Raw genomic sequence first — 11289 nt, 5'->3', positions numbered from 1 at the left:
AACATCCAATCACATTAACCGTTACTCTTTGGCGAGAATTCCACTAATGGTCCGTATGTAGCCAAATGTAGCTGCTGCTCATTCCGTTTGCTCGAAAATTGCTAAAAAAAATATTTTAAAAAGGCCCATGTTCATAGAGACACATACCAGCCCTACCAGAAAGCACCGAACAACAGACAGGGACATTGGACCATTGAAGAGGCGCAAATATGATGAGAACTACATTGATTTGGGGTTCACTTATATTGGGAGTAGTGCATTTCCTCAGCCGCAGTGTGTTATATGTGCAAATGTACTATCTCACAACTCAATGAAACCTTCACTCTTCTGCAGACATTTAGAAATGAAACATGCCAATTTGAAAAATAAGCCACAGGAGTTTGAGCGAGAATTAAGACGACTTTCGAGTAGTAAGACGTATAAAAGCAACAGATAACATTAATAAGAAGGGGCTGGAAGTGTCTTATATGGTGAGCTACCGAGTGACCATGTAACGCTATTACAACATACAGAAGTGCGCTGGTTATCAATGGGCAAAGTATGGGCATGTTTTTATTTATTTATTGAGAAACAAGCTTAAAGTTTTCTTTGCTGAGCATAATTTTCACTTGTCTGAATACTTGCATGATGACGAGTTTCTCACACGACTGGCCTATCTGGGTGAGGTTTTTTCTCGCCTTTCTCAATGTGCAGGACAAAATTGAGGCTATGATTAAGAAGTTGGAACTCTGCTCTGTCTGTATTAACAAGGACAACACACAGTTCTTTCCATCATTGTATGGTTTTCTGTGTGCAAATGAACTCATTTGATGCCCTGCCTCCAGGTATATGAACAAGAGAGCCTCAATCTAAATTGCAACAAACTGTCCTGTGAAAAGTTTATTTAATCAGAAGCCACTGTCAGGGATTTTTTTTTAAACTTTATTTTACTAGGCAAGTCAGTTAAGAACAAATTCTTACTTTCAATGATGGCCAAGGAACAGTGGAACAGTTGAACAGTTAACTGCCTGTTCAGGGGCAGAACAACAGATTTGTACCTTGTCAGCTCGGGGATTCGAACTTGCAACCTTTTGGTTACTAGTCCAAGTGGTAGGGCTGCGGTCAGAGTATCCTGCCTTGGCAAATTAGGCTGTTAAGGTTACCCCCCCACTTTGTGCAATTTCCGCCTGAAGACATACCCTATTCTAACAGCCTGTAGCTCAGACCCAGAAGCAAGGATATGCATATTCTTGTTACCATTTGATTAAAAACACTCTGAAGTTTGTGTAAATGTGAATTGAATGTAGGAGAATATAACACAATAGATCTGGTAGAATAAAATACAAGGAAATAAACAGGCGTTTTTCAGTTATTTTATTGTTGTAGCATCTTTAAAATCAACTAGAACATCAACATATTCAGTTATGATACTCTGGATACTTTTACATGAGAGAATAACCAGGCAACAGTATTTCCTCAAAGTTTCAGACAGATGCCTCTAGGAATGAGTGAGGTACATGCCATTGGGTATGTAGTCACCCAGGTGTCCCTCACAAGTTTCCCAAATGTACCCAAGTGGCCGAATTGGTACATGGGTACATTGCTGAAAATAACTATATACAAAATTAAAAAAAAATATTCACACATACCCGGAAACATATATTTTGGAAAATTGAAGAAAAAAATGAACATTTCCAAAATGTTTCGGTTAGGCTATAGAAATGGATTATATGAACAAAACAACCCTTTATTGTTTCGTGGTGACCTTTACTGTTGCCAAAAGAAGAAGATATTCAAAGGTAATTGATGAATTTTAGTGCAATTTTTGACTTTTGTGAAAAATGTACTTTGCTGTAACTTACCCAATGTGTTGTCTACTGATCAATAAGCGGATTGGCTGGATTTTTTTTTTTAAATCTGACATGGTGACTGGATTAGCAAGAGGTTTAGCTTTCATTTGGTGTGCTGCATTTCTGATTTAATTGAAGTTAAATATTTTTGATAATTACATATTAGGCAATTTATGTAGAAACGTTCCCAACTGGGAACGGGTTTCCCCAACAGGCTAGGACACTGATGCCCTTTGCAACCACATACCCATCTGAGAGTGGATTCTCAGCCCTCACAAGCATGAAAACTAAATACAGGCAGGTGTGTGAAAAATGATTTAAGACTGAGACTCTCTCCAATACAACCCAACATTGCAGAGTTATGTGCATCCTTTCAAGCACACCCTTCTCATTAACCTGTGGTGAGTTACTCACATTTTTTAGGTTTTATATGTAAGATGGCTAAATAAAGAGCACAATTAATTATTATTATTATATTATTATTTGTGCCCTGGTCCTATAAGAGCTCTTTGTCACTTCCCACGAGCCGGGTTGTGACAAAAACTCACACTTGTTGTTATGTTTAATAAATATATCTTATAGTGTGTGTGTGTGGCAGGGTTACAATGGTGGTAACAACAAAAAACATTTGAGAGTGCGCTGACCCTGGTGCTAGAGGGGGTACAGCTGACCCTGGTGCTAGAGGAGGTACAGCTGACCCTGGTGCTAGAGGGGGTACAGCTGACCCTGGGGCTAGAGGGGGTACAGCTGACCCTGGTGCTAGAGGAGGTACAGCTGATCCTGGTGCTAGAGGAGGTACAGCTGACCCTGGTGCTAGAGGGGGTACAGCTGACCCTGGTGCTAGAGGAGGTACAGCTGACCCTGGTGCTAGAGGGGGTACAGCTGACCCTGGTGCTAGAGGAGGTACAGCTGATCCTAGTGCTAGAGGGGGTACAGCTGACCCTGGTGCTAGAGGGGGTACAGCTGACCCTGGTGCTAGAGGGGGTACAGCTGACCCTGGTGCTAGAGGGGGTACAGTTGACCCTGGTGCTAGAGGGGGTACGCAGCTGGAGGTTGAATGTTTGAAGGAGTACGGGACTATAAAAAGTTTGGGAACCACTGCTGTAGATTTGTGGTCTCTGTCACTTCAGAAACAAGAAGTTTTATTTTTGTCTTCTAGGGGAATCTACATTGCCAAGATGCCGGATCAAGTGTAAGTATATCATGTTTCCGTTTTCTTTTCCAGCAGTCCCCTTTAAGAGAACGGTCAGACATCACGTGGCAGTTATCTTAAGAAACACTAGCAATGACTGCCTGATAAATTCTGTCTGCCACATCAGGAAGTATTCCAGTATTCCATGCAAAATGATGTTTACACTAAAATGTGTTTTTTCTTTACAGACAAGAGGTAAGAGCTCTAATTGTATTACATAAATGCTGATCAACTCTGGTTAATTGAGACATACTGTCAATCATAATTTGACTATAACTAAATTAATCAAATTGATTTAATATTTTTGAAGCAAAAGTCGAAGATCTCTGCCTCCCGTAAGCTCATGCTAAAGGTGAGTCTATAGCCACACGTTGACTACAGCAATAACACTTGACTGTTTGACAACTACCTATCATGTGGCAATACATTTTCAAACTTAAATGTATTTTCAGAGCTTAATGGTGGCCAAGGCGAAGGAGGAGATCGAGCAGGAGACAGTGGATAAAGAGGAGGAGAAGGAGAGGTATCTGGCTGAGAGAGCTCCTCCCTTGCAGACTGGTGGCATGTCGTTTGCTGAGCTCCAGGTACTCCCATACATACATACATACGTTCAATAAACCTGTTGACTGTTTATGATCCTGGGTGCTGGGTAGCTCTTTGCTGATTCTAATTTCCCCAACAGGTGTTATGTCAGGAGTTACATGCTAAGGTTGATGTGGTGGATGAGGAGCGATACGACATTGAAGTCAAAGTCATGCACAACACCAGAGAGGTAACGTAGCCTACATGGTGCTGCTTGAATCATACACTACATGACCAAAAGCATGTGGACACCAGCTCGTCGAATATCTCATTCCAACATCATGGGCTTTAATATGGAGTTGGTCCCCCCCTTTGCCACTCTTCTGGGAAGGCTTTACACTAGATGTTGGAACATTGCTGCGGGGACTGGCTTCCATTCAGCCACAAGAGCATTAGTTAGCTCGGGCACTGATGTTGGACGATTAGGCCTGGCCCTCAGTCTGCGTTCAAATCAAATCAAATTTATTTGTCACATACACATGGTTAGCAGATGTTAATGCGAGTGTAGCGAAATGCTTGTGCTTCTAGTTCCAACAATGCAGTGATAACCAACAAGTAATCTAACTAACAATTCTAAAACTACTGTCTTATACACAGTGTAAGGGGATAAGGAATATGTACATAAGGATATATGAATGAGTGATAGTACAGAGCAGCATACAGTAGATGGTATCGAGTACAGTATATACATATGAGATGAGTGTGTAGACAAAGTAAACAAAGTGGCATAGTTAAAGTGGCTAGTGATACATGTATTACATAAGGATGCAGTCGATGATGTAGAGTACAGTATATACATATGCATATGAGATGAATAATGTAGGGTAACATTATATAAGGTAGCATTGTTTAAAGTGGCTAGTGATATATTTACATCATTTCCCATCAATTCCCATTATTAAAATGGCTGGAGTTGGGTCAGTGTCAATGACAGTGTGTTGGCAGCAGCCACTCAATGTTAGTGGTGGCTGTTTAACAGTCTGATGGCCTTGAGATAGAAGCTGTTTTTCAGTCTCTCGGTCCCAGCTTTGATGTACCTGTACTGACCTCGCCTTCTGGATGATAGCGGGGTGAACATGCAGTGGTTCGGGTGGTTGATGTCCTTGATGATCTTTATGGCCTTCCTGTAACATCGGGTGGTGCAGGTGTCCTGGAGGGCAGGTAGTTTGCCCCCGGTGATGCGTTGTGCAGTCATCACTACCCTCTGGAGAGCCTTACGGTTGAGGGCGGAGCAGTTGCCGTACCAGGCGGTGATACAGCCCGCCAGGATGCTCTCGATTGTGCATCTGTAGAAGTTTGTGAGTGCTTTTGGTGACAAGCCGAATTTCTTCAGCCTCCTGAGGTTGAAGAGGCGCTGCTGCGCCTTCTTCACGACGCTGTCAGTGTGAGTGGACCAATTCAGTTTGTCTGTGATGTGTATGCCGAGGAACTTAAAACTAGCTACCCTCTCCACTACTGTTCCATCGATGTGGATAGGGGGGTGTTCCCTCTGCTGTTTCCTGAAGTCCACAATCATCTCCTTAGTTTTGTTGACGTTGAGTGTGAGGTTATTTTCCTGACACCACACTCCGAGGACCCTCACCTCCTCTCTGTAGGCCGTCTCGTCGTTGTTGGTAATCAAGCCTACCACTGTTGTGTCGTCCGCAAACTTGATGATTGAGTTGGAGGCGTGCGTGGCCACGCAGTCGTGGATGAACAGGGAGTACAGGAGAGGGCTCAGAACGCACCCTTGTGGGGCCCCCGTGTTGAGGATCAGCGGGGAGGAGATGTTGTTGCCTACCCTCACCACCTGGGGGCGGCCCGTCAGGAAGTCCAGTACCCAGTTGCACAGGGCGGGGTCGAGACCCAGGGTACTATGGTGTTGAATGCCGAGCTGTAGTCGATGAACAGCATTCTCACATAGGTATTCCTCTTGTCCAGGTGGGTTAGGGCAGTGTGCAGTGTGGTTGAGATTGCATCGTCTGTGGACCTATTTGGGCGGTAAGCAAATTGGAGTGGGTCTAGGGTGTCAGGTAGGGTGGAGGTGATATGGTCCTTGACTAGTCTCTCAAAGCACTTCATGATGACTGAAGTGAGTGCTACGGGGCGGTAGTCGTTTAGCTCAGTTACCTTAGCTTTCTTGGGAACAGGAACAATGGTGGCCCTCTTGAAGCATGTGGGAACAGCAGACTGGTATAGGGATTGATTGAATATGTCCGTAAACACACCGGCCAGCTGGTCTGCGCATGCTCTGAGGGCGCGGCTGGGGATGCCGTCTGGGCCTGCAGCCTTGCGAGGGTTAACACGTTTAAATGTCTTACTCACCTCGGCTGCAGTGAAGGAGAGACCACATGTTTTCATTGCAGGCCGTGTCAGTGGCACTGTATTGTCCTCAAAGCGGGCAAAAAAGTTATTTAGTCTGCCTGGGAGCAAGACATCCTGGTCCGTGACTGTGCTGGGTTTCTTCTTGTAGTCTGTGATTGACTGTAGACCCTGCCACATGCCTCTTGTGTCTGAGCCATTGAATTGAGATTCCACTTTGTCTCTGTACTGACGCTTAGCTTGTTTAATAGCCTTGCGGAGGGAATAGCTGCATTGTTTATATTCGGACATGTTACCAGACACCTTGCCCTGATTAAAAGCAGTGGTTCGCGCTTTCAGTTTCACGCGAATGCTGCCATCAATCCACGGTTTCTGGTTTGGGAATGTTTTTATCGTTGCTATGGGAATGACATCTTCGACGCACGTTCTAATGAACTCGCACACCGAATCAGCGTATTCGTCAATATTTCCATCTGACGCAATACGAAACATGTCCCAGTCCACGTGATGGAAGCAGTCTTGGAGTGTAGAGTCAGCTTGGTCTGACCAGCGTTGGACAGAACTCAGCGTGGGACACTCTTGTTTTAGTTTCTGCCTGTAGGCAGGGATCAGCAAAATGGAGTCGTGGTCAGCTTTCCCGAAAGGGGGGCGGGGCAGGGCCTTATATGCGTCGCGGAAGTTAGAGTAACAATGATCCAAGGTTTTACCACCCCTGGTTGCGCAATCGATATGCTGATAAAATTTAGGGAGTCTTGTTTTCAGATTAGCTTTGTTAAAATCCCCAGCTACAATGAATGCAGCCTCCGGATAAATGGTTTCCAGTTTGCAAAGAGTTAAATAAAGTTCGTTCAGAGCCATCGATGTGTCTGCTTGGGGGGGGTATATACGGCTGTGATTATAATCGAAGAGAATTCTCTTGGAAGATAATGCGGTCTACATTTGATTGTGAGGAATTCTAAATCAGGTGAACAGAAGGATTTGAGTTCCTGTATGTTTCCTTCATCACACCATGTCCCGTTAGTCATGAGGCATACGCCCCCGCCACTATTCTTACCAGAGAGATGTATGTTTCTGTCGGCGCGATGCGTGGAGAAACCCGTTGGCTGCACCGCCCTGGATAGCGTCTTCCCAGTAAGCCAATTCATCCCAAAGGTGTTTGATGAGGGTTGAGGTTAGGGCTCAGGCCAGTCAAGTTCTTCCACATCAATCTTGACATACCATTTCTGTATTGACCTCGCTTTGTGCACGGGCATTGTCATTCTGAAACAGGAAAGGGCTTTCCCCAAACTGTTGCCACAAGGTTGTAAGCCCAGTATCATCTTAAATGTCATTGTATCTGTAGATTTCCTTTCAATGGAACTAAGGGGCCTAGCCCGAACCATTCAAAACAGCCCCAGACCATTCTTCCTCCACTCAACTTTACAGTTGTAACTATGCATTCAGGCAGGTGGAGTTCACCTGGCAACCCTGATTCATTCGTCGTACTGCCAGATGGTGAAGCGTGATTCCTCACTCCAGAGAATGCATTTCCACTGCTCCAGAGTCCAATGGCGGCGAGCTTTACACCACTCCAGCCTACACTTGGCATTGCGCATGGTGATCTTAGGCTTGTGTGTGAATGCTCAGCTAGAGAAGTACATTTCATGAAGGTCCGGACCAACAGCTGTTGTGCTGATGTTGCTTCCAATAGCTGTTTGGAACTCAGTAGTGAGTGTTGCAACCGAGGACAGACAATTATCCACTGTGTTCTCGGGGACCTTCAATGCTGCAGACATTTTTTGCTACCCTTCCCCCAGATCTGTACCTTGACACAATCCTGTCTCGGAGCAAAGGGTCTGAATACTTATGTAAATAAGAAAAAAATTGCAGAGATTGCACAAAGAAGTCTGATACTTATTTCCATTGTGGTCCCAGATGCCTGTTGTGTAGCCCATAAAGATTGAAGCAACTTTAGTTTTATCTCTATGATTGTCCACCTCTTCTGTCCCACAGATCAAGGACCTGAACATCAAGGTTCTGGACCTGAGGGGGAAGTTCAAGCGGCCCAACTTGAGGAGAGTGAGGGTCTCTGCTGATGCCATCCTGCGCTCCCTTCTGGGCTCCAAACACAAGGTCTCCATGGACCTCCGGACAAACCTGAAGTCAGTTAAGAAGGAGGACACAGAGAAGGTATGTTTTGTTTGCCGTGGTATAGTTAGTGGGTCCTCATCAGACCAAAGGTAGCAAGCAATAGTGCTGCTCAGTCCTGCTCCTCTCCTCTCTACCTGACTTTCCCTCACAGTCCCTTCAGTTTCCCTTAAATCATGCAAGTTTGGCTCGCAACCAAGTTTTCAGTGTCTATTTTAAAGAAGTGATCTTTGTGTGTACTAATGTGTGCTGGTGAACTACAGAATAAAACTATGGATTTGGAACATCTGACTGGTTCTTGCCAGACCGCTTGTAGTGGGGTTTGACCAAAGATAATGATAATCACAATCTCTACTGCACCTGCTGTCTAGAGAGTTGAAAACAGCAAGCAGGTCTGGGACAAGGTAGCACATCCAGTGAACAGGTCAGCGTTCCATAGCCGCAGGCAGAACAGTTGAAACTGGAGCAGCAGCACAACCAGGTGGACTGGGGACAGCAATCAGTCATCAGGCCAGGTAGCCCTGAGGCATGGTCCTAGGGCTTAGGTCCTCCAAAAGAAAGAGAGAGAGAAGTAGAGCATACTTAAATTCACACAGGACACCAGATAAGACAGGAGAAATAATCCAGATACAACAGACTTACCCTAGGCCCCCGACATAAACTATTGCAGCATAAGTACTGGAGGCTGAGACAGGAGGGGTCGGAATACACTGTGGCCCCGTCCAACGATACCCCCGGACAGGGCAAAACAGGGCGCCAACCCGGACAGGAAGACCACGTCAGTGACTCAACCCACTCAAGTGACGCACCCCTCCTAGGGACAGCATGGAAGAGCACCAGTAAAGCCAGTGATTTTGATAAAAATATTTTTTTTTACGTTCAAACGACTCTCCTGTAAAGTCGTGATTTGCGACATAAGCCTAGTTTCCTGAATTGGGTCACATATTTCCATAAGATATATTGTGGTGGCTGTAAAAAAAATATATAGACTTTCCTGTTCCTCTCCTCTGTACCGAAGTTTCCCTTATAGTCCCTTCAAATTCCATTAAATCCTGTTAGTTTGGCTGTTCAGCCTACCTTAGTTATCCCTCACCCATCATGGCCCTGTTATTCCCAACCAATCAGAGCACTTGGAAATGAGCATCTGGACACTCAACCCGTCCACTCAGGTCAGAGTGTTATCGTCATCTGAAGGGAGAAGACACATTTTATGAGGACGTTTTATTGCTGTCAGTAACACCAATGTCTGAATGTTTTGCATGAATAGAAATGTAAGTTGCAGGGGGGTTTATTGGTGGGTCTACATGCTGTGTAATAATAGGTAATTACCACTAATTACTTAAAGTTCCTTTGATAACTTTCAGCCAAATATTCTACTGTATGGCTGTAACTATTCTTTAATGTCATTCTTTAATGCCAATACTGCATTGTGTATTATTTATCCTATGTAGTATTATTCTGTACTGCCATCAGTGTTGTTATTACATTGGTTGCACAAGTTCTTTTACAGAAGTGGTTTAATTGTTTTATTGGTAAACATAGTATTTTGCCTTATACAACCACAAAAAATAAGATTCCAAGTCATTTGCATTATCACACATAAAGAACTACCTTCAATAGAAGCAGCTGTGTCCATGTGTGCATGTGTGCATGTGTGTGTGTGTGCATGTGTATGTGTGTGTCCACGTGTGTGCATGTGTGCATGTGTGTGTGTGTGTGTCCGCGTGTGTGTGTGTGTGTGTGTGTGTGTGTGTGTGTGTGTGTGTGTGTGTGTGTGTGTGTGTGTGTGTGTGTGTGTGTGTGTGTGTGTGTGTGTGTGCGTGTGCGCGTGCGCGTGCGCGTGCGCGTGTGTGTGTGTGTGTGTGGTGACTATCAAGAGAGTAATGGGCTTCAACATGGTGTTCTAACCGGACAACACTATAGTGAGCAGAACCTAAGCAATAAGTTAATAATGGGTAAGGTCATTCACAGTCGATCACTCTGACGAGTTCCTGCTAGACGTTTTTACAAATAGTGTGATGCAACGATGACTTTGGTTGTTGTTTTTTAAATAATATACCGTCTGGAGTTTTGTTTGGAGTTTTGTTTAAATTGTCAGGTCAATGTTTCCCTGAGTCTGTACATAAATGACACGATCTAACAGTTTGTTTTTGTACCGTGAAGCTGACCAGCCGTAGGGCTGACAAACTGAAATCCTACTGTCATGATAGTGACTGCCATTGTCTGTGTGCCTGCAGGAGAAGACAGTAGAGGTCAGTGACTGGAGGAAGAATGTGGAGGCCATGTCTGGCATGGAGGGCAGAAAGAAGATGTTTGACGCAGCCAAAGGCCCCGCTCCATAGACACAGAAGAGAATACTAAACATTTGGTTACCTTCGGTTTCGTGTTTCTTTCATTGTTATTAGTCACGGACATTCAAAATGTACGAATGGTTGTCCTTTTTATCTCTTGTGAGTGTATCTCCTTTGTCTTTCAGTGCCACTAATACAATTGTTTTATTCTTTGTTCAGCATGTTTAATACAGCACAAGCTGTAGGCTAATCACAATTTTATGTTATTTCGTTATGGGTGAAAAAGGGCATGAAGACAATTTCTGCTCCTTACTGATAATATTGTCCTGAGAATAAATGATGAAGTAAGTTAAGCCAGCTTTACTTTAAAGCTGAATATGCTTTAGATGTTTTGCTTGCTGTACATTCATCGTGGCATATCCTTCTACTACAATAAAAATATGATCATTTATGCAAATGTCTTATTTAGTTCATCCGACTATTGTTGTTAGCGTTCAACACCAAATGATAACTGTAAAGTATCTACTAGAGTGCATACCATTCACACAACTACACTCTCCTGATGGTGTCCTTATGAAAGTAACAACCAGTTCAGAAAGAAAACATTCATGGGAACCTGTGGGTCAATTACGACGGTCTTGAAATGACTGACGTAAAGAAATATAACTAAATATTTCAAAACCTTACTCCAATCATCAGAAAGCAATACTGTAGGACATTATACATACATTATACATACAATATACATACATTATACATACATTATACATACATGAACAAACATTATACATACATTATACATACATGAACAAACATGGACTTTGAGACATGGACTCAAACATGACATCATTATTTCAATAGACAGATGGTACTCCTTTATCAGAGTCAAATAGAAAATGAAAAATATTACCATAGCTCTTTGTCTACTGAGAACTTTTTGTAGACTAGGGTACTAAACATTTGGCCC

General features: G+C 43.7%; 1 protein-coding gene across 1 annotated transcript in view; it reads left to right on the top strand.

Annotated features, from left to right (window-relative positions):
- Positions 1-10773, top strand: part of LOC124004315 (troponin I, slow skeletal muscle-like) — a 12275-nt gene extending 1502 nt beyond the window's left edge. The window contains exons 2-8 of the mRNA XM_046313132.1: positions 2989-3021; positions 3210-3216; positions 3332-3373; positions 3474-3605; positions 3704-3793; positions 7897-8073; positions 10269-10773. Coding sequence (XP_046169088.1) covers positions 3008-3021; positions 3210-3216; positions 3332-3373; positions 3474-3605; positions 3704-3793; positions 7897-8073; positions 10269-10373 — 567 coding nt within the window. The 5' untranslated portion in view covers positions 2989-3007 and the 3' untranslated portion in view covers positions 10374-10773. The remainder of the gene's footprint in view (positions 1-2988; positions 3022-3209; positions 3217-3331; positions 3374-3473; positions 3606-3703; positions 3794-7896; positions 8074-10268) is intronic.
- Positions 10774-11289: the final 516 nt, after the last annotated feature.

Source organism: Oncorhynchus gorbuscha, linkage group LG18, assembly GCF_021184085.1.
Source record: "Oncorhynchus gorbuscha isolate QuinsamMale2020 ecotype Even-year linkage group LG18, OgorEven_v1.0, whole genome shotgun sequence".
Lineage (NCBI taxonomy): Eukaryota > Metazoa > Chordata > Actinopteri > Salmoniformes > Salmonidae > Oncorhynchus > Oncorhynchus gorbuscha.
Note: the sequence above shows the minus strand (reverse complement) of the source record. Positions and strands in the feature narration are given on the sequence as shown.